Consider the following 21,170-nt stretch of genomic DNA (forward strand, 5'->3'; position numbering starts at 1 on the left):
GAGGCAACTAATCAGTGTTTCTCTCCCTTTCTTTCTCCCTCCTTCCTCCTCTCTCTGAAAATAAAAAAATAATTAAAAAAAAATAGAAATAAAAACATGAAAATATCTTATTTATGGATACTTGGAAAATTCACATGGTCTTCACCAAAACAAACATAAGTCAGTCTTGGAACTGAGCTGATATTCAGTGTAAGAGCATTAGGAAAGAAGTGGCCAAATGACCTTCAGGCAAGGTGCATCATGCTTTCTGAGAAAGAGAGGGGCGCTGGGGTCCTATAATTACGATGCTTGTCCCATATTCACCAGGTTTCTCATTGCTGTGACACAGTGTTTCTGAAGAGTGGTCCAAGGGCCAGCTGCTTGGATACACCTCAGGCTCTTCCTGAAAATGTAGATGCTTGCACCCAGATCGCTGCATTAGCCTTTCCAGGTGTGCAGCCTATGAAACCACACTTATACTGGCTTCCCAGGTTACTCTTTGCACAATTAAAGTGTCAGAACCTCTTCCATAATGGCTTTTTAGGCTAAGACCGACTGTTCTTTTAGATCCCAGAAGGCAGTGAACTATCTTCATTTGCATCTGACTTTTAGGGCTCTTATTCCTGAGTGAATACAACCAGCCAGGATTTGAGCCATTTTACTACTTGGGCATGAGATACACTCCATTGTGAAAAGGATGCTATTTCTGTTAGAGAAAAGTCAGATCAAAAAGTACCGCCTTTAAGGGAGCCTAATTCAAACAAGATGGATGTAGTTAGAGTCATTTACAAAATGGCAAAGAAATACACTTTCCAGTGTAATATACTTCATTAGTATGTGAATGCAGCTTGAGCTCCTGACATAGCCTGGCAAAGCATAAAGAAGTAGTAAAACAAGGCCAAGTGTGCAGGAGCCAGTCCTGGAGCAGACAGAAGTAAATGTCAGAGCCACTCTGGGATTCTGGAGATGGAATTGTGGAACAAATCCGGAGTCAGACACCAGGTGTCCAAATGGATTACACCAAAAGTTCAGCAGAGGACTAAGAATCACGAACATGAAACTTGGACCCCAGAATAGGAACTAGAAGGGTAGCCAAGGTAATAGGAGAATCAAGCTCCAATCAGGAATCTGGGCAATCCGGTTTAATTTTGGTGGGTGGGGTTTAGTCTGGTTTGGGTCTAGCTAACTCAGGATGTGACACCATCTGATGCCTCAGAGTTGCTTCTCTTCAAAGCACTTCTTACTTGAAAACCTCAGGTTTTACTCAGGCCTCTCCAAGTCCCTGAATACCTGTTATAAAGAACTTCGGTGTATCGTAAGTGATGTGTGTCTGCGTGTGCTGTGAGGCATCTGATATCTTTGGAGAACAAGGTGGCCCTAATTGTAGAAAACTGCAGTTTACTACTATAAGCTCTAATAACAATGAGAAAATGTGCATTTTTAGAAAGAGATGTTTCTAAAATGTATTTGCTCTTGGCAGCCTGTTGACAGAGTATACTGAATATCATTTAACCTTTTCTTGATGACTCAGGTCCATGGTTTGAACATGGTACTTTGATGTATTGATGCCCTCCAGAGCTATAGAATTGTATGGGGTTGCCTCGTTCTTGCATCGAATTTCACCAACCACTTTGCCTGTGTGTTTGGCCTCGGCACTCAGTGACGCGCTTGGACCTCTTGAAGTGTGTAGAGCTATTTGCTCCCAGGCTGAATGGCCCTACTTGGCTGTGCTGCTCCGAGTGGTGTTTTTCCTCTGTTCTCTCCTGTGATCGCCTCTGTTTTCTGCAGTCACCCCTCATTCTTGTCGGTGGCTACCTACTGCCGCAGCGATCTGACCACCTGTCTTCAGTCTTTGCACTCCTGATAACGACCTTAGCAAAAATAAAAGTGACAAATGAAATCAGATACCTACAGAATGCTCTCTGATTCTGTTTCTGTTCTTCTTGTTTATTTAGTTTGTTTTTTAGGTTCATTTGTTGATAGGTATATATTTATTGCCATTTTGTTGTCCATAGTTTCTATCTTTCCATGGTTGTCAGATGGGAAGGGGCTGTGAGGGAATGGGTGAAGAGCTGAGGGGATTAAGAAGTACAAACAGGCAGTTACAGAACAGCCATGGGGATGTAAAGTACAGTATAGGGAATGGAGTAGCCATAGAATTTACATGCATGACCCATGGACATGAACAAGGGTGGGGGGATTGCCTGTGGGAGTGGGGGGTGCTGGGTAGAGGCAAAGGGGGGAAAGTTGGGTCAATTATAATAACATGATCAATAAAATATAATTTTAAAAAAAGAAATCAGATACCTAAGTGGTATGTGTAAGGTCAAACACACTCATCTGAGGAGAGAGGGAGTGCTTAACCCCTTCTTTAATGAAGTAAAATTAAAGTGGGCTTCTGTTCAATCATTCAGCAAATTATTTTCAAAAACGTGCACTATATGCTCAAGTTGTGCAGGTCATGGTCAGGACAGCCTGCAAGCCTGCAGAGAACTGGACTAACAGGCAGGGTACCCAGGCCAGCTGCGAACTGGGTCTGTGAGTCAGGGTAGGAAGGCAGAAGTACATTCCCAAATCCTGGGCCAACACAACGTGTTGGGACTTGGGGGCTGTGTAGCTGTCTAACACACTACCCAACCTTTGGGCTCCCGGTTTGTCCCACAACAAAGGACTGGCCACACTGGTGGTGTGACAGGTGCAAATAGAGCAGTGTTATCTGAGTCACCAAATCCCAGGTTGGCTGGAGCCAGCGAGTGGGAGCGATCAGTGGATTGAGGTGTGGGAATTGCAATGAATAAAGTAGGGATTCCCCCTTGACCTGCCCCCAGGTAGTTCATAGCCTTGGAAAAGATACGGACTTGAAAATGGATAATTATTTCATTGTAGGGTGTGTGCTATACAACCCCAAGACAGGAGGATTAGTTCAGCCAGGGGAGGGTTTGTTCTGGGGGTGGATTTAGGAGATGGCCCTCAAGGGAGGTGGCATTTAAGCTAGCACCTGAAGGACAAACAGAAGTTTGCCAGGTCAAGAAGAAGTAAATGTCAGAAGGGCTTCAAACTTTCTCGTGAATCATTTTTGAGTTCAGAGATGTGTTTGAGAATGTTTGGGTTGTCTAAAATATGACAACCAGGAAAATAGTTTATTACTCTGAATATATATATATATATGTTTCAAGCATATTACAGCTAAAAATAAATTTCTATCTAACATCTGTAGGTGCTTAACAGGACAATTAGCAAATCCCTGATTTATACTTCTGTTTACTCATTTTACTGGTAAAAAGTGAATTCAAATAAGTCATGTTTTATACCCTATCAGAAGTATCTTCTACATGGAAGTGTTGATTTCCTAGCAAGAACTAACTACAAGATTTGTGAACTACCAAAATGGTTCTGAAAGAAAAGCAGAAACGTTTAGTGGCCAGCAGTGGCCTACAGTGCCAGATACATAGACAAATAGTGGGCTTGGTTGTTTCAGATGCTGGCTGGGTAATTCTCAGTCATACTGACTGTTCTTCCCTGATAAGGATAAAAAGTAAGTAGGGTTTGGTCTCAGGAATAGACATGTGGAATAGACTTGAGAGTCTAGAAATTAATCCATATATCCATGGTTAATTGTTTTTCATATAAATCTCATATAAATTCTGTAAGAAAATTGTGGACAGGGTGCTCAGGAAACACGGAGACCTGATAATGGAGGAGACAGTGATGTCCCAGGGGGCTCTGCGGAGAAGGGGAGCCCAAAGGGCCGGTACTTGAAGCCCCTTCAGGAATTTGCTGTGGCTGCAGTGCTTGGTGGAGTATTAAGAGACGAGGCAAGGGCCACATTTCAAAGGATCTTTACACACACTGTGCCTGGAGGCACTTCTGGGCATGGCGGGGGTTGGGGACGGCTGGAAGTTTCCAGCAGAGGATCAACAGAACCAAATTTGTGTTCCAGAAAAATCACTCTGACAGGGTTGTGGAGGAGGGATTATTGGGAAGGGCAGGTAGGAAGCTATAGTTCTGATCAGAAATTATGAGGGCTTTATTTGGGACACTTGAGCATGTATGGAAGGTATTTAGAAGATAGCGTAAGCTGGATTTGCTGACAAGTTGGGTGAAGGGAGCGGGGAGAGGCAGGGCCAGGGATGAAGCACCCAGCTTGGACAGTCGGGCCTGCAGTGAGACGGGGCACACACACTTCACACTTCGTGGGAAGCTGAGTAGCATTCATAGGAGAGCACCAGGTGCCTCGTTCAAAACTGTAATCCCTGTTTCACACCCAGTTACAGGAAGTTTATCAACTGTACTCAGTTCCTGAGCTTTCCATCTTCCTAGAGCTGAATGTAATATACAGTGGTCATTCATAAATACCTATTAAATGAAGTTGATGTGTAATCGTAAGAACTTACGACTTGTTTTTTCAAGACCTCAGAAAAACAAATCCAAAAAGTAGTAGAATATGACGAGGAGGTACTTAGCTGATGTGTGGGGTCCTTCATCAAAATTCACAAGTCTAGCCTTACCTTGTGTGGTTTCCAGAGCGTTCCCCAAGGTTTCCTCAGGTCATGTTGCCTTCCCACACACCCCACATTACTGGTGAGGAAACTGAGTGACCGTGGGACTCTCTGTACTGTGTATAATTGACCTTGATGGCAGCAAAAAGGACCGCTGAACATTTTGGCATCAAGGAGAGAGATTATTTTAAAAGCTATAAAAGTAGACAACATAGAAAGCATTGCAGACATGCCCCAAGGGCGTAGGTATATTGCAACACAGTTCATTTTCACTGTCTGTCAGAATGACTCCATGTCTTTAAGAAAGAATTGAGTTCTGCTCTGCATATTCTGTTTAAGTTAGCAGGGAGGAGCTTGACCCCGTTTAGGAAGATTTATATATACAAAAGGCCAGGCTCTCGAACCACTGTTATCTTAAAAAATGAATTCGTGCAGAATCATTCACAGCCTGGTTAACTGAGAAACTGCCAGGCTTTGAACATAGCAGGTGCTGTCTAGGGCTGGGGCACAGGGGCATAAGAGTGGTTGCCTAATAATACCTCCCTGGGATTCAAAAAGTAGCATTAACCTACTCGAGGGAGTAATATTCACCCAGTTACTTGGCCGTAATTCTGGCTTCTGAAGTTAGCAAAAAGTAGAAGGCACACCACCCCTGCCCACCCCCCATGTGTCCTGCTGCTCCCAGCATCCTAAGGATGGCCTGTTTCTTTCACAACACATAACTGCAGGTATTCAAACGAAACAACACTCTCCGGCCTGAGTTCTCCAAAGACCTGTGCACTGACTAACACTCTACCATTAGCACACACTTTGATGATGTGGGATTTCATGATGTTTGCAACTTGTGTGAGCTAATGACTGAGGCATTAGAAACCTGATAAACCAATCCAAGTGGGTACACAATAGTCATGTCCTCCAGTGATATTAACTAGACCCTGTGTTGGAAATTCATCATTGGGAGCCTGAAAACCGATACTCCTCTTTTATGTAAGGCAATCTTCAGAAATCTAATACCTCCTTTGAAAAGTCCAGTACGTTTAAATTAATGCAGTTTGGCTGGTTTGAAGATTGAAAATAGGTTAGCATTAAGGCCATGATTTCTTTAGTAATTACATTTTCTATTGATAATAACTGTTTCTTTAGAAATGACATTAACATTCTACCAAAACACAGCAGTAATCCAAAAGTTAATGTTCTGTTCATTTATAATTATATTTAATTCATATTTATGAGTTGTTGGGAGGGAGGTGAAAGAAAGGAAGTGAGTTTTAAAAATGTAACAGAGGAAACAAGTTAAAAGCAAAATTTTTCCTGATAGTCTGAAGGATATACAAAGTCAGTTAAGGTAGGAAAAATTAATTTCTTAGTTATCAGATTTTATTAGCTACTATTGAAAAAATCTGTATTTATATCATCTAGTGTCAGTGAGTGAATTTAGTGGATAGATATTCTCCATTTCTTCTTTGGTACTAAGCAAAGTATTCACATAAATATCCCTATGATTTTGATTTTAGTAAGTCAATTAGATTTGTTTTTCTTTTTTTTTTTTAACCAGGAAAAATTCCGCATCTTTAGACAGTGCTGAACAAGTAGCTTTGTGTTGTTTTCTTTGAATTGTCCATGAAGCCTGATGTATTATTAATGAATTAATTTCTTGGGGGCGGAGGCCTATGAATAGCATTCTGTGAATGGGCAGTTGCCTGGTGGGGCCAGTTTTGGCTGCTGTCATTTAACATGTGTTGCTCTATTGTGAAGTCTCAGCCAGCCATAGGACAATGCTCATTTAATCCACCACGATGGGACCTACACACCCTGAGCCCAAGTTGGATGCCAGGGTCAGTTACCCAGCAGCTCCGGCTGGGGCACTGCTCTGCCTCACTGCCTGGTCGCCGTAGCCATTTTGCCTACGTTAATTTTCCTAAATCAGGGGAAAGGCATCTGTGAGCAGTGCGGATGTTCTCGAAAGGGATTCCAAACGGGCGGGCTGGGTGCTGCCTTCATTCCAGAATGGAGGCAGCATTCCAGGGAGTGTAAGTTCCTTCCTTCCTCCTGGAAATGGGAGCGTCTGGGCCCACGAGATCCCTGATGTTCGGAGGTCCAGAGTAGCAGATGGCATTATGATTTTCCAAATCCTGATGAACATTCTAACTGAACTTGTTCATTTCACAGTGTGTAGTTCTGTTTTTTCCACTTCCTCTCCCTCCCTCCCTCCCTCCCTCCCTGCCTGCCTCCCTCTCTTTGTTCCTCTCACATGGACTAATTTTAAACCGAGGTGGCGTCTCCTTCAGCCAACTTTAAATTCCCTTCTCTCTGCATGTACTTTATGGATCCAGGTAGGGAACAATTTCACATATAATTCTCAGCCTTGCAGCCACTGCTGACGTAACCTTTGAATTCGTTTATAAAAATGTGTAAGCAAATACCGCCATCCGTCCTACACCGCGCAGCCACTGGAAGTTCTGTGTTTCCCTTTTCCGTGGCTGGAGTGCAGGTTGCAAATGGCAGTAATTATTTTCCCCAACAGTTGAGTGAACATCCAGGAGGACGTACAGTGTGGCGATGTGGACTTTGGCTTTCCCTGAGTTCTCAGAGCCTGACTTGTGCGTGTTATGGCTTGTTGATTTTCCAGGACACGGACCTACCAGGTGCTTGCCCTTGATCAGTGTGGGGCTGCAGTTCAGATGTTTCAGTGTTCACCCTTACCTGTGAAAAGAGGGATAATTCCTTCCATTTAGGAAATGGATGTGGGTTCTTTTTCTCTGCCAGATGTTCCTCTTTTTTTCCTAATGTACTGCACGATTTACCTTCCACATTGCTTTTAGTCAGTACTTCTGCGTACAGAACCTGGTGAAACACCAGTGTGTATATTAACATTATAATTTAGGTCCTGAATCAGACATGTAGCTGGACTTCTCCTGAGGAAAAAAAAATTGACCTTACCAGTGTATGAAAAATTCAAACACTATATAGGGACAAGGTAAAACCACAGGTAGGAATTGCTGAATAATTACCTTTAGACCAGCCTGAGCAGGAGGCTTCCCACGAGGGTGAGCTCATTTAATGGTTCCTAAAACTCAATCTCGTGGATGTCAATGGTCATGCTTGATTATTTGCAGGAGTGTTTTATGAAAAAGCAGTAGAAATACATTGGGAGGCTACAGAGAGAGGGGACAATAACGGATTTTACTTTTGTAAATGAAATCCCTTTGGTATGAGACAAGCATGCTTTTTGCTGCTCTGCCTACGCCATTGAAAAGGGAGGCATATGTGGATGTTAGTGTGTGAGAGGGTACGTGTACTGTTCGTGTAGGCATGCACCTCTAAGTAACACTGCGTACTGTAGCTTCTACCAAGAAGAGGCCTAAAATAAAGAGAAAAATAGATATGCATTGGCTTTAGAAAGAAAGCAAACTGTATTTTGTAAATACAGTTTAAAAGATTAATGCGTTTGCCCTGACTGGTTGGCTCAGTTGATTGGGCATCATCCAGCAAGGCGGAAGATTGCCAGTTCGATTCCCGGTCAGGGCTCATGCACGGGTTGTAGGTTTGGTTCCCAGATGGGGCATGTATGAGAGGCAACAGGTCGATTTTTTCTTTCACATTGTTTCTCTCCCTCTCTTTCTCCTTCCCTTCCCCTCTCTCTAAAAATAAATAAATATCTTTTTTTTAGATTTTTTTTTTAATTTTTAGAGAGAGGGAAAGGAAAGGAGAGAGGGAGAGGAACATCGATGTGCGGGAGATACATTGATCTTCTGCCTCTTGCCCGTCCCCCACTGGGAACCTGGCCACAACCCAGGCATACGCCCCGACTGGGAATCGGACCCGTGACCTTTGGGGTGCATAGGCGGGCACTCAGTTCACTGAGCCACACCAGCCAAGGTAATATCTTTTAAAAAAAAATTTTTTTTAAAGATTAATGTATTTTCCAGTTTTCTACCTATTTATTTTCAATGCATTTTATAAAACACCAAGAACTTTGCCATATGTTTAGAAAATGTCTAAGTAAATGTAAGTCTTTTAAATGACAAAATGGTAGACTAACTGGAGGGCTAGTTTTTATATTAATGATAAAGTTTGTTGCTCCTCTCTCTTATTTCAATACCGAGGAACTTCTAAAACATATTTAGGAGAAAGTGAAAATGGGCAAAATCTTTATCATCTCAAATTTCAGTCACCTAGAAACAAATTCCGTTAGACCTGTTCATTTGACTGTGTCATGTTACACCAGCCATCTGGCTGCGGGGTTTGCTTGGCCAACAGCTGGTTCTCCCTCGATTTCAGGGTTTATAGACAAGGTAGGGTGGGTGTTTCAGTGGTAAAATTCATGCCTTCTGTCCCTGGTTCCAGGTCCATCAGAGACGAGTTAAATGAGCTGCTACTGTCAGCTCGGACCCAGTGGACAGAACTTCACACCAAAATGCCCACACGTGTAATTTGTCACATCTGGCAAGCCGGAGCACGGGGCGACCCAGTGTGGAAATTGAATCATCTTTCACTTTCTCTGCTCAGGGCTGGGTGTGGAGTGGGATGAGTGAAAGGAGGCTTTCTGGTCCCCAGCGGAGGAGGGTCTGAGCTTTCTTTCCTGGCAACGTCCATCTGCAGGCCGTGCTACACTGGAAGCCTCGGCCCCACCCCAGTGCACCCCCCAACCGATCAAACGTGCACACAGTGTGAGAATGTTCATGTCCCCTCACACAGCAGCCACGTTTGTGAGTGAGTGTTTTTAATAAGCGTGGGTGACATTTTTATAAATCTGATGTGTAATTATGGCTTACTCGTTGTTAAACCAGGCTCTCTCATTCTCTGACTGACCAGGAGTACCTGTCCCTCTATTTCCCACCTTCCTCTCTCTGGTAAGATGGGCTGCCTTCCTTTCCCTGGCCGTGGTCTGTTACAGCAGAAACAGATACGAACATTGAGGGCTTTCAGAATATTAAAAACTGAGCTCATTTCCCAGAATTACCAGTGAATTGCATGCACTTTGGACAGGTGGGTTTTTGGTTTGTAAATTAGCTTCTGCAGAAATCTTTAAAGGTGAGCATCCAGGGGTTTTTTTGTTTTGTTTTATTTTGGGGGTTTTGGTTTATGTGTCTTCCCCCCCCTCAAACAAACTACGCTTCCTCCCCAGGGGAGAGCAGATTTGCCCCCTGGATTCTGCCGGTTGTCTCACAGAGACGTTTAAAGCAGTGAACAATGGAGAAGCAAAAACCAGCTTGGGGTCTGACAAAGCAAAATGCCGTTCTGCCTGACATGAAGCTACTGGGGTCGCATGTGACCTTTGATCCCGGCCCGGTGGGTAGATTGAAGCTACCTGAGAGAGCTGTTCTGTCAGTAGAAACCCCCATGTATATGACCAGAGATTGTTGGGCCAGGCTAAAGAAATATCACACTTGAATTAAAAGATTTATTTTTAAATGTTAGAGTATAACTCTCAACACTGGTCAGGCTCCAGGTGGTTCTGTGATGTAACCACCGGTTGGTTGGATGGCTTGAGATCGTGAAGTCTAGAAATGGGCTATTTTTAAAAGTTAAGAAGGCTTGCCATATTTTATTTAACTAGCCAGGCTGGTTTAATCTACCCACAGCACAGCTGACCTTAGAATTCATCAGTGTAGCCAAGACCCTGATTGAAAAGTTGCCCTTCTATCTTCCTTGTGTTTTGTTGCTAATAAATCTAAAATCTTAATTTGAAGGAATGTCTGTTCTGCACAAAGAGAAGAGAACGGAACACAGATTAAGATGGGCAAGGTTCCTTCACCCCCAGGTGTTGTCTAGAGTGAGGAAGGAAGAAAACAGGAGAGCAAAGAAGGTGTCTCACAGCCCCCAGACTCAGACTTTGTTCCCCGTCCCTCTTCTCTCTGAACTCGGGTACCAGCCAAACTGCATCGAACCCTCAGTTCTGCCAGCACAGCCTGAGGGCCCAGCCTTGGTGCTCTTACTTGGCCACTTCCTTTCTCTGGCAGGGCTGTTTACTAGGAATACATGTCTTATCCTCTGAACAATACACAAATTCTGCCCTGGCTGGTGTGCCTCAATGGGTTGAGGTCCAGTCTGTGAACCACAGGGGCGCCGGTTCAATTCCCAGTCAAGGCACATGCCCAGCACATGCTGGGTTGTGGGCCAGCGCCCCAGTAGGGGGTGCACAAGACATAACCACACAATGATGTTTCTCCCTCTCTTCTCTCCCTCTCTTCTCCCTCCCTTCCCCTCTGTCTAAAAATAACTTTTTTTTTACAAATGCACAAATTCTTTGAGGATATGTATTCAATATCAGTCATCCCACAATGCCAGGTTCAGTATCTTTGGTGTGGTAGGAAGTCAAGAAAATTGTTGAATGAAAAGATAATTAAGTAATGAATGATCACATCACTTTTACCCAGTTTTTTGTCTCTGCCCTATCAGTGTATGAATTGACACCCACATCGTTGTCAAGTTCCATTGTCATCAATTATGAATTAAAGGCAAAAATTAAATCCTTGGGTAATTTTTTAAGCAAAGGCCCCTTAACCTTAACAGTTTTCCACTTATGCTAAGCTTCTTCCTTATACAGCCAAGCTCCTCTAAGAATCTGGACATCATTAGAGGCTTTAAAACTGGCTCCTGGCCTTTCTCTTTTTAAACTTTCTGTTCTGACATCACTATAGATTCACATGCAGCTGTGAGAAGTAATACAGAGACCCCCATGTACCATTCACCCAGTCTCCTCCATGGTAACCAGCCCATGATGTAGTACAGTACCACAACCAGGAAACCAACGTGGGCTCAACCACTGATGTAATACAGATTCTGCACGTGTGAGTGTGTGTGCACGTGTAAACAGCAATGACACAGGTCCTTTCAAAGCCAGGAATCATCATAGTTTAAGAAAAAAAAACGTGTCTTTAAAATAATGCTCTCCCCTTTAAGTAAGTCAATTCATACATGTTTTTCTCATTTACGTTTTCTGTATCTGGAGTATTCAATGTGCTTGCCTGCTCTCAAGGTCTCAGGTGTACGTCTGGGCACACTTACTCTGCAAGTGAGCTTGCAGCAGCTGTGGTTGGGATTGGACCTCCTTCTCCCTCCTCCCCCCACCTCTCTGAGTGCACAGGTACATGCATGCACACACACACACACTCAGATTTCCTGCTGCTTGCCTTTTTTTTTATGCCTGAGTACCTTGCTGACAAGTGCTAATAACAAAATACCCAGAGAGAGTCCAGTCGAAGTTAGCATACATTAAACATTCTGAACTTGTCCTTTTGCTCATAGATTGTGCATAATTAATAATTAAACAGTTTCAGTTGTAATGGGTTGACCTTCCTGAACTGTTCATTATTCACAAGGCAAAGGCATCACTCAAACTTTTTTCCCGTTGTCCTTTGCTGCTCTCTAGCCTGCCGCCTGCTTGTGTTCCTGGTGCTTAGCAAAAGGCGCCGACCAGGTGGTCACTGAAACCTCAGAGACTTGGAGACGTCCTCCTTGGTGGCCAGAATCGCCTACTGAAAGGGTCTGTGGCAGCCATCTGTCTGTAGCAGTTGCCTGCGCCACAACGAGATCCAGGCCACCTCCCTTCAGCAGGACTCTATGGCTGATGTGGGACCAGGGTCTCAGGTTAAAGCTTTTGGTTAAGGTAGTGTCCACAGTCTCAGACCACACCTCCGTGCTTAGAAGCCCATCCCCGAGAAGCCCTTAAGGTGAAGTATGGCACCCAGGGTCTTAAAGTGGGTGACTGTTACTGACAATTTAGAGTGCGTTTCGGCTGGTCCTGAGAGTGATTAGTGTAACTGCTTCTCCAATTTGTGTTTTTATTTTTGAAGTATGTTTCTTCATCTGGCCTGAACCCGTACTTGACAGAGAACAGTTTTGATAAGGAGCGGTGACTAGCGTCCTGGCCCCTCTGAGCCCATGGCGCGGTTCTCAGTCTCCCCCACCCTGTGCGGACGGTGCTTTCCCTGCCTGGGAGCGTCTGTGAAACCGGAGCGCTTCCCCACGAGCCTCCCACCCTCCTTCAGACAGATCTGAATTACATGAGGGAACGGGCAGGTTCTTGGAAGTTTTTCGCTTGCTTAAAAATGAAAAAAGTATCCTCCAAAACCCTCCGCTGTTGTGCACACTGTCAGGTCTGTCCGGGTCCGTCCTCCGGAGCGCGTACCGTCACGTGCTTCTCTGGCGCAGGGGGCGCTCAGAGGACCCCTCTGCCCCGTGCTTCTCTGCGGCACTCCAACTGCCACCACGCCTTGTCAGTCTTCGGTATCAAAATTCTCCTTAGAGGGATGCAGGACACATAGACTTTAAAATGAGTAGAAATGGCTGGCGCTGTGTATGTGAGATTAGAATCCCGCCCCATCCCTCCCCCCGCCCCATCTTTAATGAGTGGTTCTTTCCAGGCACCACTGAGATGAGAATCCACTCCCTGGTTCGGCAAAGTCGACGTGGGCTGGCATTTTCACAAGTGAAATAAATTATTCATGGGTACCACCCAGTGCTCCTTAGTTTTATGTTATGAGGAACTTAACAGGCTACAATATCAGGTCTTAAATAAAATTAACTGTCCATGCAAAGATGTCACATTTCCTCATTTTGTTTCTCATCCATGTTAAAATGACATCTTCATCAAGTTGTCTAGTCTATAATTCATTAATTTACTCTTGGTATCATACTTTGAAATGAGGCCCACATTAGCATCATGTTTTATACCAGGACCTTTGTAGAAAACCAGTCCAGAATTTTAACCATCTTGGTAAATACTCAGCCACACTGAGGCAGCAGGCTTTCCTTTCCCTGAACATTGCATTTTAAAGCAGCTGTTACTCTGACACTTCCACTACTGCAGCCTCCAAAACATTTCAGGAACGAATGACTTAGAAAACTAACAACCTGAGCAGAGTCCGTAGTTTTTGTACCTCAAACTTGGAAGTCTGTTTTTACAAATAGTTTTTGTTTGAGACAGTAAAATGTCATGCCTTGAAGTGGGCCTTTTCGACTCTCGCAGGCTTGGTGATATGGATGGCTTTCCTAAAACGGGCTGGGCTGAAATCGATACCATGTTTTATTTTTGCTCTTCAAGCCGATGGGACTTCTGTGACCATTTTATAGTACCGTTATCCAAGACTCATCATATTATCACATGCCTTGTCTCTGTTGAGAGAGGATTTCATCGGCCCCCGCCCCCAGTTTCCATGTCCTCGCCATGTAATGCTGCATGTAATCCTTTGAACTTGGCAAGATTTTATTTCACTCCCATTTTCCTTTGTTTTCCTTTCCCCTTGGAAGCCTTTCTCTACTGATGAGAATTTTAAGTTTACGATTACTAACCTTCCCCTCCTCTGGATGAATAGAGTACATTCAAAGAGGACAGATAGGCAAAAACTAAGAAACATTTTGTTCACATTTCTTTTCTTTTTAACCTCTTACGGGATTTGTTTATTTTTATTTTTATTTACTTTTCCTTTTTTGCTGCTTTGACCCCCTCAGTTCCTTTTGATTCAGTTGTATTTTCCAGCAGTTTCCAATAGGAAACAAAGCCTTAATAAGAGTTCTAGTTAATTTTCTGTCTTGTAATTACCGATCTCATTTTTCTGATAATTGGCCACAGCAATTATATGTATATTTACTAATCACATAGGGGGCTGTACGATTGTATCTATCTGCCACCATTGATAATGACACGCATATTGCAGAGGTGCTTTTATCATCTTCTTTTTTCCACTACATCAAAGCCATTTCCTCTCGTTCTCAATAATGAATACATGCATGCATTTGACACAGTTGTGTGCTAGAGAAATTGTTTGGCTCCCACCAAATGCTGCATGCTCTGAGTTTCTTGCCTGCAGCGCTGGAAGGTTGTATGTAATGATATATTGCTCATCCAAATGGCCAAAGCACTCCAAAGCACAGTGAGATTAAAATAAGTCATTCCTTTGTTAATTTAAATAGGTGCATGTATCATACTTTGCAGGGCACTTTGTGTAGGGATGTCAGGGAGGAAAAAAGCCGCCGAAAGGTATTTTTAATAGCAAATGAGAATAGATGAGAATGGAGTCATTTGCAGCTGCCTACTTTATGTGGCTCTCTTGTTCCAACTGTAGGTCTAATGAGATGACTGTTAAAGTACTCTGCAGTGTAATTTCATTACATCCTGAGCCGTTACACTATAAACACAGTGGCGCTCTCTGTCATTCTTGAAAAAACTCCTAAATTCTTAAAGCCTTCCTTTGCAAATGGTAATGGGGTTTGCTCCCTGTATTACGCAGTTGTTGTCGAGCATTTGTTGCTGTGTAGTTTTCTGCTCTTTAGAGTGGCGCCGCCTGCTCCCCAGTTCTGTTTGGTGGTCAAGGCAGGAGTTTTCCATTATGTCCTTAACGCACTGCTTTCCTCATGCGACACGTTTGCCTAGGCTGGCAAACAGGCTGGAATTCTTTTCCAGAAAACAGCTTTCCCTAAAAGCCTTTACATTAAATTTATATATATATAAATATATATTTACATATATATGTCATATATATTTATATACATATGGACCAAATGATTCTGTTAGGGGCAAACAGTTAAGAGCAGCTGAATATATAAATAAATGTAAATAAAAAGGAAAGTGTAAATAAATAGCAAATCCAGTAAAAGAAACAAAGGTCAACACAAGAATAATTTAACAGCTCTTTGTTAATTACAAGACCATTTGTGTGTTACTTAAATAATCATTAATTTCTCATTTACACTTTCGTACCTTCTTTCCTGCCCTGTGGCTATCATTGTCCTTTTTTCACCTCCCCTCCCTCTTTGTGCTCCTGTTTCTCACAATTGTAAAATGTGTGTGGCTTTGAATTTGGCATTTTCCCTAAGCATATGGAAGAGGCAACCTTTTTAATTGGATGAGGCCTTATTTTTCTTCCCACCGGCTGGTGAATTTTTGTTATATATTCATCTTTAGACTGTTACTTTGGTGGGGGGAGGAAGGGCATAAAGAAAGAAAAGGAATTGTTGTGACTTTTGGTGACTTGTTTTTCCTCCATCCCAGGATTCGCCCGTCCTTCCGGTTGGAGAGTTCTCCGAGCCATTTGTACATTTCATCACTCAGTGGTGAGCCTGTTTGCAAACATGCCATGCCCTCAATGTAAATGATACATGCCATTAACTCGGAGGCTCCGTGAGACCTTATGGCTCTCCCTGCTTCCTTTTGGAGATGGGAGGGACTTCAGGGCCTTGGGCAGATGGGGCAGCAAAGCTGAAGAAATTGTTTGAATTATGTAAACGTTATTTACACAAAGGATTGTACTTTAGAGACATTTTCTGTTTTAATAAACTGAGAATCAGGCTACTTTCTTGAGCACAGATACTGTTGCTACCCACTTTTTATTTTTTTTTAAGAAATACACAATTTTATAGCCCCCACTGAGCAGACATGTGAAGCTTATTTTTATTAATGTAACCTCAGGTTACCTATAAAACTGTCCATCACTAAGTGGAAGCAGCATAGTTTATTAATTTATTGGATTTTCAGTAAATAACTTTTATCTTTGGTTGTATTTTAAACGCAATACTGATGTCCCGTTTCAATGAATTTTGATGTTTGAAAGACTATGAAAACATGGTTCTGTTGGGTCCACTTGGACCATTAAGGACCTGAGAAGAACCACGGGATTTAGGTCAAAGGGGCGCTCAGAGTCTCCGGGCAGCCCCTTGTCATTTTACACCTGAGGAAACAGGCGTCTTTCTGCCAAGGGTTCTTTTTCAGCCTTCTGGCTTTTTCCTCCCAGTAGAATGACTTTTTCTTTATTAGCCCTTCACATCACACACCTCTGCCCCATTTGTTCGGCAGCACTTACGAGGCCTTGGAAGGCCGGGTTTCTCCACTGCCCTCCCTGTGCCCTCTCCCTCACCCCAACATGGGGGGAGAAGGAATCGGGAGCAGGGGGCGACCACCCCAAGGCAGGAGACAGAGCCAGCTAGAAACCGACCTGGACGTGCCGGAGCTCCTCCACAACTACCTTCACTTCTCTTTTCCCCTTCACCGAATTCCTCGTGGCATCACCCCTTCCAAGTCGTGTCCACTGCTGCAAAGTGAACCCTTCGTCCTGGGGTGCCGCAGACTGGTGCTAAGCCGAAGTGGTCGTACGCTGTCCCCGTCCTTTCCCCCATGGTCCATCTGATGATTACGCTAAAGTGAAACCAAGAAATATCCCTTAATATAAATGTCAAGCTTTATCACCTTTTTGACTAAGTGTAATATGTTACCTCTTAATAAAAATGTCTTACACAGTTTATATTCCATAGAAAAATATGTAGAGATTTTTTCCCCTGACTTTTAAAATTTTATTAACACTGTTTCTATTTATTTAAAATATTTACATAATGCTCTGTTAAGTTTTAAAAACTGTTTTCACTCTACAAACATTTTTTTCCCAAATCATGCCATGTTGGGATAAAGGTACATGTTGGGTAAACACTGGAATCCTGACTTCATTAATATCACAGCCATTATTCAGAAATATGTATTAATCTTTCTTTCTTAGTTCCCCTTACATGAAATTCCTAGAAACACGCAGAAGCACGTCCTGGGAATGCCCCATTTTACAGTGCAGAAATTGAAAATCAAACCGTGCGATTCCTCAACCGCCTGGAGCGCCTGGTTTGGGCGTCACTGGCTCAGAAGCTGTTGGATATGTGACGGGGCTACCGTGCTCCTCTCTGTCCCACTGTTTGGCCAGACCAGCCTGGGGGTGGGGCCAGTCTGGGCAGGCAGGGATAAAAGCAGATAAGGCTTTGCCTTCCCCATGCCCGAAAAATTAATCGGCTGTTATATAAAAGTTTTATGGAGACAGAGAGAGGGATAACCTGTGTTGAAATTTCCACAGATGTCAAGCCGAAACAGAAATGATAGTGGGTAATAGCCTTGTTTTCCCAAGAGATACAGCTACTTTGGAATGTCAGATTAGGACTGTTACCAACTCCACTGGAAAGACAGCTTGAATTACTTGCTAATGGATGCAGTATTTGAGAGGTGCATATGGTTATTTATAGGGAAGGCAAATGTCCTTGATGACATTATGGTTCATAACTAGGGTTCTTGTTTACCATATGATCATTAAATCTCTCTGCTTAAAAAAAATACTGTCAGCAAATGTGAAGATTGTAGGAAGGTCAGAGGTTGCCTTATAGAAAGAAAAACCGTCTGTGTGACTTTCCAGCAGAAGCAGCAATCTCTCTTCATGACTTCACCTCACAGACACACTGGGTTCTGTACAAATAGTCATCTCAGCCTTGGGTGGGGGCTTCAGCACGTGCCTAAGTACATGCTGCAGGTACTAATTATACCTATCGCATGTAAGGTAAGAAACATTTTGCATGAGGAATGTGATTCGTTAAGCAGTTTAAACAAACCTAACTTTCCCACAACTGTTTAATGAATTGTCACTTTGCATTGTAGCCAAAATAAAGCTGAGAGAATGTAATAGTCACCATTTGTAATTTTGTAGCATTATATAGATTCCTGACCTGTTTTATATATTGTTATTTAGAGTAACATTGATGGAATGAGATGTTTTCTCATTTGAGCTGAGAGTCACGTGTCTTTATTGTGTTATCCCAATTACCAAAAAAGAAGTATATTGTTCCCTAACTTTAAGCTTGAAATAAGTTGACAGCTGTATCAGGAAGAGAATATTGCTGCTTTTTTTCACAGTGGTTTCGAAAATGGAAGTAGGATAAACTTAAATTCATTCCTTATCTGTATTACAAGAGTAATAAAAAAGACATTTGTATTTCTGATTCTTGAGATCCCCCAAAATCTGAGCAAAGGCCGAAGTAGAAGAAAGGGAGCACGCGCTGGTGCTGGTGCAGGCGCAGCCCGGAGACGCCGCGGGCTCGGCCGCAGCCACCGGGGTGGGCGCACATCACCACAAGCCAGTCGTGGTCTTTTTGCTGGTGGAGGGTCTTACCTTCAGAGTGTATACAAATGCAGCATCTGTGAAACGCAATAAAGCGAAGCACGTTAAAACGAGACGTGCCTGTACTTTGGCCAAGAATTGAACATGATGAATTTTAATAACATCCCAGTTCCAGGGGAAGTAGTCAGTGATGGAAGTTACAGCATCAACTTAGAAGTGATAGAGATAATAGGCATTTTTTTTTCTCTTACAGCATGCGAAAACAGCCAAAAGAAAGGCCGGCACCTGAGGAATTGATGGTAAGGAATTTTTTTTTGTTATAATACATTAGAATTCTCCATTTGTATGTCTGTGCTTAACATTCTGTTAAAAGGACCAGGATGGAATTTAAAATATCCACAGGTTCTGGAGATGCCACAGTACTTATTTAATTTGGGTAGGTGCATTTGAAGCTCAGCTCCTCACATAGCAGTTTTTACTTTTTAAAAACCCACCATCAGTTTGAAAGTTAATGCAGAGCTCTTTTCCTTTGCCTCCCACCCGCGGGTCAGAGATTACTCCAGGCTATACCTCGTCCTCATTTGCTGTTACAGCCTCTCAGCACTCAGAGGATGGGTCACAGAGAAGATAGTCAGCACACGAAGTTTTTAGTGCAACCCTGCAGGAAGTTCTGAATGTGGCGGGGAGCCCTCTTGGATTCATGTAGAATGAAATTAGACCGGCTGCAAAAGATCAAGCTAATGTGAATCTTTGGTCTGTCCTCAGAAAGAGACACTATCAGGCTGTCGGTGCTGTGTTCTCAGCTCCAAGGCCGCGTTCTTTGATTGCAAGTGACAGTTTTTAGTCCCGCGGGGAGAGGAACAGAGATGCTCCTGACAATTCCCAAATGGTCATTTCTTTATGCAGTGTTGGTGTGACAATGCACAAGCTGTTAGAATAACGTTAAAGTCAAGCATTAGTAAATAATAGTTATAGTCTACTCTTTCTAATGTTGGGCATACCATTCCGTCTTAGATTATCTCAGTCAGAGCAAATTCCGACGGTTTTGCTTCACCACTTTAAACAATAAGCATTTTAGAGATAATGTCATCCTAATGAACACCTAAGCATGCAAACTTCTATATCTGCAGCTTTCAGCCCCAAAATAAAATAATAGTCTGTGTCTTTTTTGTCATGAGTGCTTTCCAGGAAAGTAGTTTTCTCCTTCCTGTCACCTCTAGAGCAAAATTTCTTTTTCCAGGTTAGTTTCAAGTTAAGGAAAGTTCACCCCTAAAACCTCTGTGCTTTGTAGTTGTGCAGGTTTCGTGTCTAGAATAAACTGCCCTGGTGGGAGTAGAGGGTGTCTCTTTGGTGGCTAGGAAATCCTTGCAGTTAGTCACATTTGAGAAAACTTGGAACAGGTTCTAGAGATGGAGACCCATTTACCTTGTACATTATTATGCTATGGCTGGATAGCTCGGCTATTAAAACAAAGGAATAGAGTTTCATAAAACAGATAATGTTTGTAGGTGCATGATTCGGTACTGCACTGAGTTGGTCGCTTATAAATAAAACATGTGCAGACGTATGTACTGGTGAGGGACACCATTCTAGGGCGACAAGTCATAAAGATAAGGTTAGGGTGGGTACCTCCAGTGCCTTAAGCGCACTCACGTGTGTGTGTGTGTGTGTGTGTGTGTGCGCACGCGCGTGCATGTGTGGGGAGAGAGAGAGAGACAAGGGATATGTATTTCGATATATCTCTTTACAACTATACCCCCTGGTGTGTGCTGTTCCACATTTTTAATTAATAAGTATCAATAAATCAATAAAACACAATGAAAATTCAGTCATGGAAGCACCATCCTATATACTTAATTTAACATTATTTCTAGTGCTGCTCACAGTCTGACTTAAATGAATGAACTCCCTCAGGTGTAGCAGTAGTGACGCTCCCCCTGGCTCAGAAAGGGCTCCTCGAGGAGGCAGGAGACAGTGAGTGTGGGTAAGGCCCTGTGCTCAGGGAGGTTGCGCCCTGCCTGCCTTTGGCCAAAATAGTGGGCTCGTAGGGGATGGGAAAGAAGTGGATTGTCCCTGGTTTGAAGAACCTGAGTCACATCCTAGGGACCCAATCTTAAGGAACCAGTCTCTTTATTCCTTCTAGCATATTAATGGCTTTAATTTTTCCTTTCCCCTCTCTGCCTGCAACTATTTGATGGTGCTCCCATCTGGAAGCTGAGAGCATCCTCTGGAATGCATGAACTGTAGAGCCCATTTGTCACTGTGGGTGGGGGCCTGCCTTTCACAAAAAGAGCAGTTTATCTCCCAGGCACAGTAACTCCAGGCAGCAGGGTACCAATGTGGTCTGCACAGCATGGGCTGCATCAGCCGTGAGACCTGCAGGATTGTCAAGGTTTCCCTATGGGCCTGCGTTTTCCAAAGCAAAGGAAGAAACTCAGATGGGTTGCGGGGGAATGCTGAGAGTTACAGATTCACAATCAGGGGGCTTTTACATGAACTCGGGTATGGCCCTGAACACTGGTAAATGCAGGGAGGTGTGCACCGTGCACGGTGGGTGCTCAAGCAGTTTTTGTCGTTTGATTTGGTGGGATCACCTTATATCCAGAATACCCAGAATTAAAATCATTGCCTTTGCAGTTTTTGACCATGTCAGTCTTAAAGATGAAATGTACAGCTCAAGTTTAGTCTCTTGAGACCACTAAAATCCCAGTGTTAGGCTGAATTTGGTGGTTTAGCCACTCAGTTTTGTCTGTATGGTATGGTTGTTCCTAAGATGATTATCAGTTTCTATGTTCTAAGTGGAAATATTTTAACACTGGGTCAAGAC

General features: G+C 43.2%; 1 protein-coding gene across 9 annotated transcripts in view; it reads left to right on the forward strand.

Moving 5' to 3' along the window:
- Positions 1–21,170, forward strand: part of MAP2K5 (mitogen-activated protein kinase kinase 5) — a 254,584-nt gene that overhangs the window by 202,403 nt on the left and 31,011 nt on the right. For 7 of the 9 annotated variants that reach the window (XM_036009526.1, XM_036009501.1, XM_036009506.1 and 4 more), the window contains 2 exons: positions 15,475–15,536; positions 18,597–18,642. In XM_036009526.1, the coding sequence (XP_035865419.1) occupies positions 15,475–15,536; positions 18,597–18,642 (108 nt within the window). The remainder of the gene's footprint in view (positions 1–15,474; positions 15,537–18,596; positions 18,643–21,170) is intronic. The other 2 variants (XM_036009544.1, XM_036009555.1) reach the window with 1 other exon arrangement.

Source organism: Phyllostomus discolor, chromosome 1 (genome assembly GCF_004126475.2).
Source record: "Phyllostomus discolor isolate MPI-MPIP mPhyDis1 chromosome 1, mPhyDis1.pri.v3, whole genome shotgun sequence".
Taxonomy (NCBI): Eukaryota; Metazoa; Chordata; class Mammalia; order Chiroptera; family Phyllostomidae; genus Phyllostomus; species Phyllostomus discolor.